At 36.9% G+C, this 17,896-nt stretch overlaps 2 protein-coding genes across 6 annotated transcripts; both read right to left on the reverse strand.

The window, feature by feature from the left end:
• Positions 1-742: 742 nt before the first annotated feature.
• Positions 743-4,721, reverse strand: LOC122398030 (Golgi membrane protein 1-like). Of its 2 annotated transcripts, XM_043397616.1 has the most exons (6): positions 3,563-4,721; positions 2,915-3,215; positions 2,754-2,829; positions 2,098-2,268; positions 1,204-1,297; positions 743-1,041 (listed from the first exon to the last, which is right to left on the reverse strand). In XM_043397616.1, exons 1-6 carry the CDS (start codon positions 3,727-3,729, stop codon positions 1,032-1,034), a joined length of 819 nt encoding a protein of 272 aa, XP_043253551.1. In that variant the 5' UTR covers positions 3,730-4,721; the 3' UTR covers positions 743-1,031. The 2 variants fall into 2 exon arrangements, with proteins under 2 accessions (XP_043253551.1, XP_043253552.1); XM_043397617.1 differs by lacking the exon at positions 2,098-2,268 and having other exon boundaries at positions 751-1,041; positions 3,563-4,708.
• A 1,932-nt stretch (positions 4,722-6,653) lies between these two features.
• On the reverse strand, positions 6,654-17,421 carry LOC122398031 (host cell factor 1). Of its 4 annotated transcripts, none has more exons than XM_043397622.1 (7): positions 16,442-17,421; positions 14,903-15,610; positions 14,672-14,817; positions 11,694-14,591; positions 11,385-11,612; positions 10,911-11,295; positions 6,654-10,750 (listed from the first exon to the last, which is right to left on the reverse strand). In XM_043397622.1, the coding sequence occupies exons 1-7, from the start codon at positions 16,599-16,601 to the stop codon at positions 10,629-10,631; spliced, it is 4,647 nt and encodes a 1,548-aa protein (XP_043253557.1). In that variant the 5' UTR covers positions 16,602-17,421; the 3' UTR covers positions 6,654-10,628. The 4 variants fall into 4 exon arrangements, with proteins under 4 accessions (XP_043253557.1, XP_043253556.1, XP_043253555.1 ...); XM_043397621.1 differs by having other exon boundaries at positions 6,654-10,753; XM_043397620.1 differs by having other exon boundaries at positions 14,666-14,817.
• Between the last annotated feature and the right edge of the window lie 475 nt (positions 17,422-17,896).

Genomic DNA, 17,896 nt, shown 5'->3' on the forward strand with positions numbered 1-17,896 from the left:
TGTTAAGAATTAGAAATGATAACTTATAAATTACGTGGTAAATTCAAGTCAGTTCTGTATACAAATTATACAGAAGAAACACAATTTACAATGACAATACGATAAAATATTAGAAAAAATATAAGTTTACAATATATTATCAAAGAAATTTTTTAGCAGAACAAGAAACAAAAGACGCATATAATATACATGCTCATTTTGATATTAAACAATAAATTTGATACAATTGAAATAAATTTATGTAAAATTAATATCGTATATGAATTGTAAATGTGATAGGCTGATTGGAAATATCAAAATAAATTATAAAAGTTTTGAAAATACATGAGCCTAATCTATAGACATACTGTTTTGCAATACAATGCTTGGTATATTAATAATTATTACTTTCAGATTTATATTCCATACCTCACCCTAAATACCAAAGTTATTATTCATATGTATTCTTCTGTATCGATTTTGTAGAGTTTATTATTAAATGTTTCTTGTAGTATAGGTTTATAATTCTAAATTAATGTACAAGAATCATTTATTTTTCATAACATCTAACCAGATACATTTAATAAATGTTCAATAATATATTCATTTCATTCAAACATGACCTAGTTGAATATACAATACAGAGTAACAACACAATTTATTCCTATAAACTAATGTAATTTTTAGTTTTTATAAACTTATCGGAATAATAATTACATTTATTTTAGTGAAAAATTTAATTATAGTTTAAAATAATGAGAAATTCTTTGAACGAGTAAAACTTTAATATGTATGTATATAAATCCTACATTGTATAAATAGAATATATTGGCACTTAGCTTTGAAGTTCTTTCTTCTTCCGTGTAATTTTACGAGTATTTTGATTCAAGTTACCAAATTATAAAAGACTTAAAATTTGGATTATTTTCAAACAGATTATGGAAAGTTATAATTCTATCATTTATTATTAGTTACCAGTTGTTTCTGCTTTCATTTCCCGATCTCTTTCAGTTTCTACTACGTTGCCATCCATGGATCCTGTATTCCCTTGTTTATTCTTTTCTGTATAAGCCACAACAAAAATAAAATAATTTGAATTTGAAGTTCTTTGCTATTTACGCTTGAGAGCAACACATATTAATCGCATATATTTGCAAAATTATAGATATAATAATAAAGAGTGAAGTTTATAGTTACGATGTATGTTTAAATTATAGTACATACGTAGTTACCCCTGTACTCCGATTTTTTATTTTTGGACTGTCCTCACCGTCGTCATTCGAAGTGACATTGTTTTGTTGTTTTGGATTTACTTCAGCTGAAAGTCATGTAAACTAAATTACTACTCTACAATGAAACAATAAGGACGTTTCTGAAAGATTTAATTACAATTCATTTTAAGTACAAATAAACCATCATTATTAAATAATATTTTAATAGCCCTTGATATTAGTGTAGCCGTCACCAATTATTTAGTCGACGTATTTATTAATAACCATTTTTAATCCAGATTCTCGCAATTAAAAGTATAAATCCACATTAATTATTAGTACGTTTATATTTATATCTTCTTTAATACAGATATATGAATGTATGTCAGTTTGTTTAAAAAGAATCACAATAAATGAAAATATTGTACACTATACTTAAAATGTATAATATTTATGTAATTTTTATTTCTGAATAAGTTGATACAAATACATAGAGTGAAATCTATGATTAATGTTATACTTCATATCATTCTATAAAATTTATATAATAGGTAAATTTGCGATAACAAAGGATAACTAAATCACAGAAAAACTGATCGACTACATTTGTAAATCATCCTATTTTTAGTAGCAAAATGTGGAGACACATTTCTAATTTTCGTATTATGAATGAAAATGTATTCCTTCATATTGTGGTAACTGATATGATGAGAGTCATACCTCTATACATGTTAAATAAATAAGCAGTGCAATATGTTCATTAACCAAGTCGCCTCGTTCGTATGAACAGAAGTTTGATGGAGGAGCACAGAAAATACAACGATTTTATACTGAGTTACTAGAGGAATGTTGCTTTAGTTTTCTGATAGTCTTCTTTTACCCTGAGGTAGGAGAAAAGTATCACTACCTTTCAGCATTGTAACTGAGAGGCGAGGACTTAGGCGCACAGCGCCAGGTGGGTCTGTTGGAAGAACTGGAGTTCCATGATACTTCAAACCACGTTGACCAGCTACAGATACTCTTACAGCTGCCTCCGGAAGAGGACCCAACTGAGTCTTGTTAATGAGTGTTCTTGTAGCTAAATTGACAGACCCCCGGAATCTCTTATAATGCTATATCAGTTGGTAGTATACAGAAATGAAAGAAAATCGTAGTTGGGCAAATAGCCGCCTAAGCCTTTTTTACTAAAGGTGCACGAGAACCCGATGGTCGGGACGAGTCGGGAAGAGGTCGAATCGGATTCCCAATATTTCGGGTGCTCGCACACCCCTAGTAAAAAGACTAGGGTTAATACTTCTATCAATACCCCAAAGATGTTAGAATTATTTCGCAAAATATTATTGAAAAAGTTATCAAAATTAATTCCTAATTTGAAAGGATAACATCACATTAACAACTCAAGTTAGAATGGGATATTACTTGGTGTGGTTCCATTTATAAACGCAAGTAGCGAATACTCTTGACTACTTCAATTTTGATTTATACTTTTGTGAAAATATGGTTGAGAAAACATGAAATAAAATAAAGTAAAATTAGAAAGATACATATAACATTGTAACTTACATTGCTGAGCAACATTCATTTTCTTCTCTGGAGTTTTATTGCAGGTAAGTTTGAGCTTATCAAGTTCATCCTTCAGCTACAAAAGAAAATTGATATTATTAGACAAATTTATCTATCAAACTATATAAAACAGAAATATATTTTTGTAGTGAAATATATACCTGATCTATTTCATCCTGCAACTTTTTATTTTCATCTTGCTTTACATCTAACTGTGTATTAAAAGTGTCTTTTTCCAGTCTTAAGGTTTTTAATGTTGCAGTTTTGGTAGCATCTAATTTATTCAATGAATCCAATTCACTTTTGCACATAGTAACAGAATCTTCTAATTCTTCATTCTTCTTCTTCAGATCTGTTTGTTGATCTAAACGTACGTGCAGGGATGCTAATTCATCCTCTGCATTTTTATACCTCTGCTGTAGGTTTCCACGTAACGTGACACATTGATCTCTTTCTTCGGCACTAAAAAAGAAGTGTTTCAAATTATTTTACTATGATCCTTTAACTTGAATTTCTAGAGATACAGTGAATAAATAATTGCGGCCAGTGTTCCTTCATCCTGCACAAATGTTAATATCATATACCATGATACATATGAACATAATTACCAGAATAAAAATCACTTTCAGTTGGGGCATGTTTGATGAACATTTTGCAAACTTCAAGATAATGGAATCTGTCACATATTGTATAAGCGGTATCGTCGTAAAAGTAAGAAAGACTAATACGTAAAATGTATTACGTTATTGTTTACATTGAAATAAACGACGTATAATATAAAAAAATATTACGATATAGCATAATAATACCTGATTTTAAGTTGTTCGTTCAATTCGTCAATTTGTCTAACTAGTTCGATATTTTCCGTGGATAAGGTCCACCAGTTGCAAATCAACATTAAACAAGCGACAAGAAGTCCTCCGACAAGGAGGGGAGGACATCGTCCTCCTCCGACTCTCATACTGTCAATTCCCATTCCTTATTTATTGTATCCTGTATTTATCAGATGCACATGTGTTTCGTTGTTTTGCACGTGTAATGAAAAATCGATTCTTGCTCCGTGTCACTCGTATTCTAATTGAAGAAAAAAAGCACCGAAGCGATAACGTAATTTTATCAACTGTAACGGTTCATTACTGGCGATTAACTCGAACGAATGAAAAGAACAGCACTCGGTTTCAGCCTTCTTCCAGGAAGCAGCTTCCTTTTGAAACAACCTTCGCGCTACTTCAACGAAAGAAAACGTGCATAACGTGTCGTGGGCGTATTCTGATACACACTACCGGTACTGACAGCTGTGTAAATACATTTTATCACGATAAATACGAAGCCACGGCACGTATCAACGGGTCGGGATCCTTAACGCGTACCAAATTATTTCGATTATTTATTAGTAATTGCGACATTAGCGTTAAAACGGTTTAAAAATCAATGCGGTGCATTCCTCGCGCTGGGATAACTGACAGTGACTACTGGTGTCGACTAACCACGGCATTCACACACACGCATTAGACGCATATACATATAGACATAACCTGATAGGACTGCATGTACACATTTTACACGCGTATGTAGGCACATATTCATTAACGAGTTGACAGCACTGATCTTTATGTACAGAGTATATAGAGATCAGTGGTTGACAGACCATCGGGTACATACACAGACAGTAGGTACGGCTCCTACAGGGCACTGTTTTATCTTTATCCTTATACTTGAAAATTTATAAAGCTCTTGCGGTGTCGTCTTGCATCCGGCAGTGGGAAGATTCACTTGCTACTCCGTTAACGTATCGCGATGCATTATTGTCTCGTGAATTACGTGCGATAATATTTTGCAGGTTCTGAGCACCTTCAATACCGAATACAACAGATACAACATGCATCTTTAAACAGTAATAATATTAACGTTAATCTTTTATATTAACGACATTACGCGTACTGTTTTGACTCGAACACTCGAAGGGAATATTTTTTAACCTGACAGTGACAAATGAGCGGAAAATAAATACGATTTATAACGTAACTTTTTTTCTAGAATGATTCGTACGTAGTCGAAACATGAATTTTCATAAATTGTCCAAGTTAACAAATCTGACAAAACATGCCGTAATCGAGAGTACGGGGAAACGCTTATGAAGAAATGCATACGTACAAAAGTCACATTTATTCTGTTCTCTTTATTATATATAATATATATTTACTTAACACTGTACCATTGAAGAGAATTCATAGCTGAATAGAGTGAAAAGTATCGTGATCACGTTTTGAACCAAAACGACAAGAGACATGTACTTGGAAACTCGACGTTCAATTCATCGTGACACGATTTACCGAAAGATGACTGGTTCAAGAAACATCGAAACTCTTTTCAACTAATTCATTATAACGAGTAACATAAAAAGAGACCTACAGGCGTGCGGGTCGCAAGGTAATTTCGTCGTATACAGTTCTCAAGTTTGTTCGCTTACGATTTAAAAAAAAAAAAAAAAAAAGAACATAACATTTTTACGTAACATCGCGTGCAATCAATTCGATGAATTCTTTTGGTAATGTCTACAACTGAAAATGGTTCGTAACGTTTCTATTGTCTGCGCCAAACAAATTTCTAATGTACAATTTAAAATAAAATAAAATAAAATCATTCGTGAATCGCAATATCGGTGTAACTGAATACGCATGAAGCACGATATTGGTCTTCCCTTACGCTCTTTTTTAAACGTCAAATTGACATTGATCATAAACGAACGCCCCATCGTGTATGCAAAAATTATTATCGACATCGTTACGGTTTTATCTCTTACGTGCAGCGAAATTGTCTGCGCGCGAACGAAAATAAAATATATGAGAAATTTAATATACGTGTGTGCTCCCAGCATCTGTCGGCACCCGGCATCATTGTCATGCGAGACATGTTTTGTCCTGAATGTCGATCATCCACTTTTACTTCCTAAATCTGGTTACGCTGATGTTCGCCAACGATACGTAACATTTGAGCTAGACGTCGAAAAATAATCTATCGTTGCAAACGTCGTACCTTGGTGTTTCGCAACTCGTATGTATTTACATCCATACATACTGTACACGGAACACGTCCCACCTAACTTTATCGTTTTAAATGATCGACGGCCGTGCTTGTTCTGAAAAAAAACTGGTACCATCGACCAACCGAAACAGCTGTTTATTTCAGATAAGGAACGAAAGCCAACCACGTATACCTTGCCAACTTTTTTTCACGCAACTTCGTGCCTTCGTCTTTACCGCTATAATTCGTTAACGCGTATCGTTACGATAAGCTATAAAAAAAAAACATAATTACATAACCTTGCGTAATTTTGTACAATGCAAACAATGTAACGAAAAAATCAGGTGGAACATGTAGTATTAACATCGAGATGCGTAGAAACGTTTCATTTTTCGCAAAAAGATATTCGATCAGAGGTACACAGTTTTCTTTACGAGACTATCGTCGAAAAATCGGTAACTTCTCGGCATCTCTTTCATATCTGAAGTTCGCATCTTCCTTCTTTCTCTCTTTCTATATATATAGTCATAAATGGGTTTTCGTAAAGGGGAAAGAAAATCTCGAAGGTACCGTTTTTCTATAATATAGATACATCCGTACTGACTACTATGAGTAATTTTATGTCGATTTTTGCGTACATGAATATTGTCTTTTCAATCTGTTCATTACTTTCTGGGTCGATATGGTGTTTCTTTTTTTTTCGCGGGATCACTGTGTTTTTGTTCTTTCGGTAAGGTTTGAAAGTTTTTCTTTTTTACTCGTTTCTATTCCGCTACGACAGATCGATACATCTCATTGATCGGAAATGCGTGTAGAATTGTACACAGAAATTCATGTTTTCTTTCGTTCGTTCTCCGTTTTGTTTTGTTTTTTTTATTATTCTCTCGCAATTACGAAGCTGCGCCTTTTCAACAGCAACTGAAACTCTTCTCTGCGATCCACGGTTAACTAAATCGTATCTGACAATCAGATCTCGACGTGTGTCGGACGTCCAATGATGTCTAAAACGCAATAGGAAAATATTGCACTAATCAGCTCGGAAATTAACCTGCATGTCTCGCGTCGATGCAAAGCAATCGGATATCAGAACGTTGAATGTTCTTGATGACTTCTTAACGTGTATATAAGACAGTCTGAACAAACACGATCGAACAATGGTATTACTCGATGAAATGAATATTTAATACTCGTTTAAATCGCGCGTCGTTATCTTTTTCGTTTACTTAAATCGCAGACCCTATAAAAGTACGTTGTTTATCTCCCCCGAAATAATAAATGTTACAAAATGTGCGACACGGTTTTTAAAAAAGTACATAATTTGTTCTATGTGCAGGCGTTTTGATTATCAGCGATAATTGTTTCACAACGATGTACCAACGCAAAATTTGTTGTACAAAATTCGAATCTGTAAATGTTTGTTCGATCTCTCTTAAACGATACCGGGTCTGCGATCAGGCACACTAATTTTGTAAATGTAGTTTTAAACATTTGAGAATATCTAACACGTTTCAAATGATTTATTTACAAAATTCGGTAAATCTTCAGAAGATATGTACGAGAAGTCGTTCCGATTCGTTACATTTTAAATCATAGTCAGTTTCCAAAATTGTATCATTGAATCATTCTTCTCGTACGCACCGTCTCAATTTTACCTAATAATATTTTAGTACCTTATTGGAAAGGATCAATTACACACGAATCTTTATTTTTATTACTAAAAAACAGTTTTAAAATTGCTCGCAGTGACACGTATACCGAGAACGTGAAATTTCGTCGAAAAATACAAATGTATATTATTCAGTAATCATTGCAGGTTGAGTGCAGTGCAATATGATCCGTATTTCTTTTTTTTGCGTAAACACGCCATATTTGCAAAGAGGCTTCGCCGCTGATGCGAGACTCTCGCAGACCATTTATCGCGGCATTTGTTTCTTTTTTTTTTTTTTAATTCCTCTAATGCGTATAATTCGCTTTTTATACGTTTCGTATTTCACGTACGTTCATGCAAATTGCAATCATACTAAAGTTGTTTTTATGTTCTAATCACGTAGAAAAAGAGTCTATAGTAAAATCGTGGTCCGATGTTGCCGTTTACTTTTTTTCCAATGCTTCATGACTGAACGCGGTTTTGCAACTTAAAATGTACACATACCAATCTCCATCGATCCGTTCGAACATAGCTCATACGTTAAGAGAACAAAAGAATATACTGCAATCGTCTGAGACTATGGTTTCTTAATTGTTAAACTCTTTTGCCTCGTATACTACGGTAAAGCAAACTAAGAAAAAAACATAACTCGTTTGTGTTCGTGTGATATTTGCTTTCGTTACTGCCAAGAGGTATCGATCAACAGAAAGGCAACACGCGTAAACGTAGACAAGTGTAAAAAGAGCAGAGAGATGAAATATTTTACAGGCTTGCTTTATGATAGAAATACTTTAAAAGTGTTTTATACACTCGTTACATTGTCCTAGCAATTCTTCTCAATTAATATAGTAACATTGTACATGTAATTCCTCTTTAAATCGACTAATAATGATTAAACAACCAAAACTTCCTATACTAAAATTAACAAGAACCTAAACAGCACGAATGTATCAAGAAGTTTCTTTTATTCAATACCAAATTACCCAAAGCAATTAATCTCATTGTAAGTTGTCAAGCATACAACAGACAGATTATGACACTGTTATTTGAATGGTAAAAAATGAAATTATATACGATTTTTGTTTAGTAATTTTAGTATAGTTACAGTTTTAAAGATGTATGTATCTACAGCTTAAGTACAGATCCTTATTATAAATGTCACTATAGCGAAATAACGAGTATTTCATGTATGATTTTTTTTTTTCTATATTTATTCATAGCTTCCTTTCAATATATTTGGATATTCCATGGAAAGTATAAATGCATTAAGAGTTACTTTACAAAGAACAAAATCATAGTACCACATACACGTACATGTCAAAATATTTTATCTGCACAGTGTTTATGATAATTATGAACTAATATTCCAGTATGGTCTAGTGTCATCTCCTGTCAACAAAATTTACAAATCAAAGTGAAAGAACTAATAACTTTCTATAAATTAGTCGTACAAATATCCTCGATAACAAGCAGAACATACGTAGCATCGTTTTTTTAAAAAATATTTTAGTTTTCCATCGACATTGAATGCGAATCATATTTTGAATTTACATAGAAATTATATCGCGTCCTAAATTAATACAAAGTTATTAGTTCTCAAGGTCGTTTACTTTGTTTTCAACACACTTTGAATTCCAGTTCATAAGGTATTGTTAATGTAAAATTTAGCGTAAATATTAAGCGTTTAAAACGCTGTGTTAATGCTTAAGCTACAAGCAAATAACAAAACGGGTGTATTGATAATCTAAAAGTAAAATGTGCGCTTAAATTATTGCAATGTCAACATAGCCCCAAGCTACCGAGACAGCTTTTGCAATTTGTTGGCTTTTCCAATCTCGGTTTAAAAAGCTTCCTAAATGTTTTAATTAAAATATATTATGCTCCAGACAACTAAGGATGTATATCGTTCCATAATGCATTACCGCGTGACTGTATTACTTTTTTTTTTTATATAAATTTTTTTCCTCTATGCTAATTAGACTTAGCATCTTAAAAGTTTAACTTTATATTAGATATAATATATTATAATAATACACTATTCAAATAATTATTTCGTTGCCATCTAAAAATATTCTTAACTTTCTTCAAATATTTTATTCCCTAAAATATCAACGCCTTTGAAATCAAATTATAATTTTCAAGAACAATATGTGCATTTCTACTAAATCAATTTCGTTTTTTTTTATACAAAATATCTCTGCATCGTTATTGAAAGCAACAACAAAATCGCAAAGGTAAATTTGTATCGCATCTGTTTGAAAAACCTTTTTAATACGTGCTCCTTTCTCTCATTGATTCCATGCTTTCCTTGCAATTGGCAGTAACAAAAGTAACCAGAGTAAAGTGTAGCACCGATGTTCTATACAGAAAAGGATGGTGTGATCAAAACTTCTGTTCCATACACTTGCATCGTATTACAAATTTTTAGAGGAAATTTTAGACAAAGTTCTGAGAAGATACAGTATTTCCAATTACAATATTTACAATAAATATTTGAATGTAATAGGAAGTTTCCCGATTTTCAAAACGTTAGACACTCTATACGCATATATATATATATCCCAGTAACGATGAAAAAATTTTCAAAGTACGAATTAACTAAAATAACTTTGAACGAAGCTTTTATCAGGAGCTCCATATAAATCAACTAAAAAATTCCGTTTCACCGTTTCGTTTCGATCAGTAGTTATATTCAATCTTTGTATTAGAAAATAAAAGTGAAGGTGGTCAATATTTGGGCGAAACTATTTGCCATGAGAAATGATGCAAGTGTAGCCATCATCGATATGTTACCACATTCATAGAAAGCACTGTAAACATGAAAAAACTTTGTTTAACTCCAAAATAACCACCTTGCCATTTATTAACAGTACTCGTGTTATCTTTACAGAAAAATGTCGCGCATTCGCGAAGGAATAGGAGAATAACGGTGAGTCAGAAAACGCGGTACAGAAAGACCTTGTATTCGTATAGAACACTTAAAATACTTTTTAACCCTTATGTTTATACCTCAATCTAGCTATGGACACCTCTTCCATCGTTCTTTATCGTGCATTCATTTCTTTCATTTACTCGCATATCACGTCGCTTACTCAACAATACACTGTTTCATTATCGTTGTTAGGCGTGTGTACCAGCGGAAATTAAATAATGAGTAGCGCTGTTTGGATAGTTGGGCTGTAAGAGGCCAAGGGAAAACAGGCTCACGAAAAATTATCACTTGGTGTTTCTGGTTTCACCTTCTTCTGTGGGGAGCTTGCTTGTGAGCGTATATCTGTACCAGGTCTCTTCACCTGAGGGTTGCTCTTCACAGCAGTGGTTGGATCTGCTGATAAAAGATAGCTTAACTATCGATACCTCAATATAATTAACTGTTTGATTATTACCACCAAAGGCGATACAATTTTACTACGACGATACAAATATATTTTATAGAATGTTAATTGTATCTACATCTGCCGTGATTAAGAAAACTCTAAACTAACCTTGTAACCACCTGACTTGCGTCGCTGGTCCATATCCTTTATCGTTTCGTGCTGCTATTCTAAATATTATGGCCGGTTTTGTAGTAGTGTCAACGTGAGCGGCACTAAGGGAACTATTAGTCACCGAACAGGAATTATTTGAACCGCAATAGACTCTAATAAAAGCTAACTGATTTGGAGTCGATAGAATAGTCCTCGGTTCTCCATCATTATTCAACGCAGTACTAGCACTCCGCACTGCTAAATAGACAGAATACTCCAGAATAGGTCCAACGTTGCTGGATGGCGGTTCCCAAGATATTTGAGCACCCTCTGCAGATTTGGAAATTTTGATAGCACTAGGTGCTCCGGGATAACCCGGAAGACACGTTTTGAATGCAGACACCTTAAAATTAAATAAAACCGTTTATATCGCGTTGAACATTCTGATTTTTTATGGAATCATTTCGTTAGATTCTTAATAAGGTCACTTACCTCGCTCCAAGCACTTCTTCCACAACTATTCACAGCGGCAACTCTAAACTTATAAGCAGTTCCAGGTTCTAAGGCAATCTTGCTTCTCCCTTTGAAAATATCCATAGTCAGTGGTTGCGTTATATCTAACGGCTCATCACCAGGTAAATAATAGTGTTGTACGGTAAAGCTTGTTCCTTTTATTACACCCACGTCGTACCATTCTACCTCCTTCTTTTCGTCGTCGTTCTATAGAAAAACGTTAAAGAAAAAATACATTATATAAAAATATTCAAATATAAACAAAGACATAAGAATATATCGTTTTACCTGTTCCATTTTTACTTTCATTGGTTGTTCCGCTGAACCTAAGGCAGCTGTAGCTAATGTAGTTAATGCGGTAGAATCATCTCCACTCTCCGCTCTACTATCGTTCATTTTGTCTTGTTTTAAACTTTCCTTTTTAACAGGCTCCTCTTTCAATTCCACTTTTATCGGAGTCATTGGTTTTTGAATATCCAGCTCTTTTTCAAGCGGTGCAACACCGTTCATGGATGACGTCGGTGGTTCAGGAATTTTCTCTTGTTCCATCGGCTCGTCGGAGTGGTCTGCTTTCGCTTGCATGTCAGGGGTGATGATGGGTGTGGTTATTGGCATATTTACATCGGTAGAAGGTAAGGAAGTGTCTGTAATCATAGGTTCGTCAGTGTCTTCCAATTTCTCCACTGAAGAACTTTCTTCAGGCAGGTCCATCGCTGGCTCGACGGCGTCATCCTTTTCCTTTTCAGCGTCTTGACTGTCTTCCTGAGAAAGTTGCGATATACTATCTTCGGGTGATAAATGTTCAGCAGCGGGTGACTTCTCATGATCAGAATTATATGTATCCATAGGCGTATCTTTTATATCGTTATTTTCAATTTGTTCAGTTTCATTTTCTAGCGGCTCCGTTGCGTCCGGCATTGACGCTTCTTCCGACGGAGCTTCCACAGGTTCTTGTATGCCAGAAACTTCAGGTTTAGGTAGAGCTTCCTCGGACGATGGATTGGTTACAATTTGCATATCGTTTTCACTCGTTGGTTCCGGCTCGTTGGTAGTTTCCATAGGTATTTCACTTTCATCCGGCTGAGAATCGACAGAAGGTTCTGGTTCTAGTGGAATTTCTTCTGCGGTGCTCGTTGAAACGGGAGGATCAGAAACTGCTTCCGAAGAAGTTTCCGGCTCTTTTGGGGTACTCTCTTCTATATGAACGTCCTCTGTGATCGCAGCACCAATATCTTCCTCCATATTCGCAGACTCTACAGCTGCCGGTTCTTCTTGATTTTCTGGCGCCGGATCTTCTTCCAAATCAATTTTATCGTTTTCCTCGTCCTCGGACAAAAGAATATCTGCTGGACCATCAACCTGAGGAATCACAAAATTCCCATCCCCGTCGACTTGCATAGGTTCACCGGCTCCCATCTGAGAAACCAAAGCAGCCGCTGTGGTGGCCTCATTTCCGTTACAACTATCTTCCACTTTCCCATCTCCTGCTCCATCGTCCGCAGCCACCATGAAAGATAAACCTCCAGACGGTTCCTGAACTGGATCTATCAAACCTGCTTCTGCAGCTAATGCAGCCAATGCTGCATCCGTCGTAGCAGGACCATCGGAAGTGGATGCTAATGAAGCCGATGGTTGCTTTTGCGATGGAACAAATAACATTTTACTTGTGTCTATCGCATCCGATGTACTCGAAGTAGTTACTATCGAACTGCTTGTAGGCATGAGCGTAACTGTTTTTGCACCTATTCCACCAGACATCTGCAACGTCACGGGTTTACCGGACACTGTTACAGACTCTGGTGTTTTTTGCATTTGTGGCATAGTAACGATCTGACTCTTTCCGGGATTGAAGATGGCTTGTGGATTTCCCTTGGTTGCAATAGTCACCGTCTTTGGTACGCCGCCCTGGCCTGGAACCGTGATGGTGATAGGCTTTCCTGCAGTTCCACCTCCCATTGCTCCAGAAGAAACAACGATCATCTTTACTCCTTGTTGATTTGTCACATGGTTAGTAGCGGACAGGGGTAAAACATTGACGGGTGTGGTGATGTTGCCCGCTTGCCCGCTACCGGCTTGAGAGGTAGTGACAGCTTGTACAGCTCTCAAACCAGAGCCCGTTGTCACGACGATTATTTGATTACGGCCAACCAACCCGCCATTGCCTCCGGGTTTAGTGATCATTATCGTTTGCTTGCCGCTGATGTTTTGACCTTTGCTCATGGCAACGATACTAGACGTTTTCATGGTAGTGAGAATTTTAGATCCTGCTACGGTATTAGGATTGACTAATCTTAATATCGTCGGCCCCTGGTTAAGGGGTTTCGCACCTGTTGCCTGAACCGTTTTGCCGGGAATGAGGCTGACTTTAGGCACAGTCGCTACCATTCCCTGGCCGGTTTTAAGAAGATGTACAATTTGAGGCTGACCGGATATATTCTGACCCGGTTTCTGAAGGATAATTTGTTTACTCTGTTGTGGAGAAGCAGTTCTCAGCACTGTTGCGCCGGGTGCAGCGAAACGTATTTGCTGACCAGGCTGAACGTTCTTCATTCTAATCGTATTGGCGGTAGTTTGTGGAAGGATTGGTACGTTATTCATACTTATTTTAGGAGTAGCGGCAGCCGCTGCAGCTAGGGCAGCAATTCCTGACATAGCAGCTGGCGTTTGACCTGCCACTGTAGTGTTAGGGGGTGTAGGTGGTTCGGTAGTTACCGGTGCTGAAGTAACGATCGGGGAACGAATTCTGATAAGGTTTCCAGCTACTCTCGGTGTCATCGGACTCGCTGGTTTTGTTACGGCTTGCGACGATACCGGTTTTTGTATTGGGCTCTGTACAGTCGACTGTATTCGTACAGGAGTCTGTGCTAGGGTTGGTCTGGCAGAAGTTGTAGTTGATGGAAGAGCAGCAACGGTTGTAATGGGCGGAGATGTTACAGGGACAGTTGCAGGCGTAACCACTGCCGGGGTAGTGGTGGGTGCGGTGCTGGTCTGTGTGCTAACTGTAGGAAATGTGCCAGTTGTTGCGGGAGGCATATCGTATTTCTGAATTTGTAGTATGTAGTATTGCGCGGACGGCGTTGCTGTCCAACTGACTTCCAGCGTTTGCGTAGAAGCCCTTACTAATTGCACCCTGGACGGTGCAGGTGGTTTACTGACTTCGAGGTACCATAAATCTTTGCAGCAAACCTGAAGACAAGTTACATCATACTGCATTATGGATGAAACTATTCTCATAATGAAAACTAATTATAAGAACTAACCCTAACCTGATTGTTCCAAGCTTTACGGTATCCATCTCGACCAGACCACACATACAGTCTACTATGCACTCCAACTGCACAGTGACCAGCACGAGCACGAGGAACATTTTCTTCCAGAGAATCGACTGTCAATTGCTCCCACGTTAACGTTTCTGAAATAAGATGAAGATTCTTCTCTTAAACGCGATTAACATATAATATATCCAAAAAGTTCATTCGATTTTAATACTAACTTACCTAAATTTAAACAAGCCAATGTACTTGTACACTTCCATTCTTTTTCGTGAGTTGCAACTTTAACATCATCGACGACAAGCGGTACCCATCCTCCGAATACGTACATTCGATGACCAATTAAGGTGGCAGTGTGGAGAGACCGTGGTAAAGGAGTAGGTCCATGGACTACTGGTTTGTTCCAGGTCATCGAATCAACATCAAGAAACCATAAATCACCCAGACGACAGCCGCTCATACCACCATAAATGACCAGACAGGATTTCCCGGTGTTGCGATCGGTGTAAGCCACCCCGGTATGCGACTCCCTGGGTGGTGGTGCATGTCCGTGCGTTTGCGGTACATCCCAGGCCGTTGCTCCATTAGGAAGTAATTCAAGAGTATACAGATCATTTAAATATCTTGGGATATTGTTTTTGGGATCGTCGCTATCGTTAGCCAAACCTCCGAAAAGGAAAACCCTGTTACCAATCAGGGTAAAGCTATGTCCCAGTCGTGGACATGGCGGAGGATCATGTTTTGGTGGCTTTGGTTTTAATCTCTTCCATTCCCATCTGCTTGCTTGAAGTTCATAAAGTTCGTTCGAGTACTTTCCATATTCTACCATACCACCGAAAACCAAAATTCGGGTTCCATCAACAACAAATCCATATGCTGCACAGCCAGGTGGAATATCACCTTTTGTTGATGGTACAAACCATTGATTCGTTGCTGCAAAAAATATATACAAATTTAATATAAAAAAAAAATGATCAATTATTATTTTCAACTTCAATTAATATGTGTAATACATAAACAAATCAAAACGGTAAACATAAGGTTCTAATTTTAATTTAAAAGAAATATAAAATTCACGAAGTATCGTATCTAACGATTTAATTTATAATGATTTGTTAATATTATTTATATTTTTAATAGTAGTATTTTATTAGGAACAAGTTTATTAACATGCATCGTGATATTTATTACGTTTATACAATAAGTTGTATACGTAACATGTATAATGTAATTCGGGAAAAGATTTCAAAATTGAACATAAAGTGCGCGCCTAGATACGCACGCGCGTAACAGTAAACGTAGCAAAAGAGAGAGATGCCGTGCGCATCCGTGATAAAGAAGGGATGTGAAAACGTAAAATGAAAGAGTGGGAGGAGAAATAGGAACGGAAGGAAAAAAGAGAAGGAAAGGCGAAGCGTGAACGTGGAATGACGGGAAACGCAGCGCGTTGCATATCAGTGGTGGGGCGTACAGGACAGCAATGGCCGCTCCCGCGCGTATAAACATGAAAAATGACAGACCGCGCCAATTCTACCAATGAAACTACCATGATCCTCGTCAAATAAAATTCAGAAAAACACGTACAAATTGGGTATACTCGAAATAAATAGAATACATCGTCATAAGGCATCTGACATGAACATAATTCGTGTTTCTACGGTGATCCGGCCGGTGACCGTCTTGTCAACGTATGCCGCCATCTTGGATCGCGGGAATCATCAAGAACGGCGCGCACGAAAGACGCACAGCAGCGATGCAACTTACCCGTGTTATAGACATGAAGCTCGTCAACAATGCCCTCGTTTCCACCGCCGAAAACAACCATAAGGTCTTTAATAGCAACTGCCCTATGCCCATGCCTGGGTCTAGGCTGGGGCCCGGTCGGATTTGTGATCCGCTTCCACTTTAGCATGGGTGCCGCCATGATGACCGTCGATCACATCATTTTTTCATACCCGCGCGACTATGCACCACCGAGTTACCCCTAGAGCAGTAGGACGCCCGATGGTTTCGAAGATAGTGCGCCCTTCCTTATCTTCAAACTTCGGTAACTTCGATATTCGCGAATCGTATTCCCCCCAAGTTGAATGAATTCGAAAGTTCGCACACTCGTCGAAAACTTACTACTCTAGATGTTCTTAGTACCGTCGATATCGTACGTCTCGATTCTAACCTCCCTTTATCTGTCGTATTTCACGGATCGTCTTTTCGATAAAGTCTTAACCAATAGTTCGGGCAAACTTAAAGCCAAACGAATAATTTTTAAGAAAAGTCCTAAATTACAAAAATTCTATACGATTTAGTAGACGTCTGTAATGCAACACGTACACAGAGACGCACACCGTATATTTACGTTCACGATGTTTACGGCACTGGTCTCACGTCTTCTAGTGTGCCCGCTCAGCGATCACCAATGGCCCGGCTGTGTATATATTTTTCACGTTGCACAATCATCGTTGCAGTCAAATAACGGTCGTGATCGTATATTTCACTGGAGGTTAATCTTTCGACATTTCTCGCGATTGCTTTAAAACGAGAAGAGCCTCACGTCCCTTTTGAAACTTCCGTCAAACGGGCGAAAAACGGCGCGATAAAAGATTTCACTATGCACTGATAACCACTGTACAAATTACATGGATTGTAATGTATAGGCGGGTCAGGCAAAAGTGGCGAACATACAACAAGAGGTTTGTAGTACTTGCCGAAAAAAACTATTGCAATCAGTAGTTTGACGGCACGCACAAGCGGCCTCCGCAATCTTCGTCCGCCATTGCCCACAACTTGCGTCGGTAACAACCGCATATGTTACCAACTCATCTTAGTCTGGGGATTTTTAGAAGTTTGTTCGATAAAATGCTTATTTCCATGTTTAAAACTAAATTTTTGATGAGAACGTCCTAAATACGATCGCAAGATCTTGCTGAACTCCCTTGTATGGTACGCATCTGTCTATTACATTATCAGTGACTGAGTTAAATCGTAGAGAATTTTATTTTAACTAAAATTTGTAGTGTAATTATTTAATAATTATCATTTATAGGTAGGTAAAATTATTCTATATATAAAATATAATTTTATCCACGATTATAACATAATAATTTGTATTGCAGTGTGCTAATACTAATCTTTGGCCAGAATAATGTGTGAACTCGACGGACCAATAAGATTTCGAATATATCATCGTCTACCGTTAACATCGTTTCTATCGTCTTTGTGAGT

The sequence above is a fragment of the Colletes gigas genome, unplaced genomic scaffold (assembly GCF_013123115.1).
Source record: "Colletes gigas isolate AHSC1104 unplaced genomic scaffold, ASM1312311v1 Colletes_gigas_Sc00010, whole genome shotgun sequence".
In the NCBI taxonomy this organism is placed as follows: Eukaryota; Metazoa; Arthropoda; class Insecta; order Hymenoptera; family Colletidae; genus Colletes; species Colletes gigas.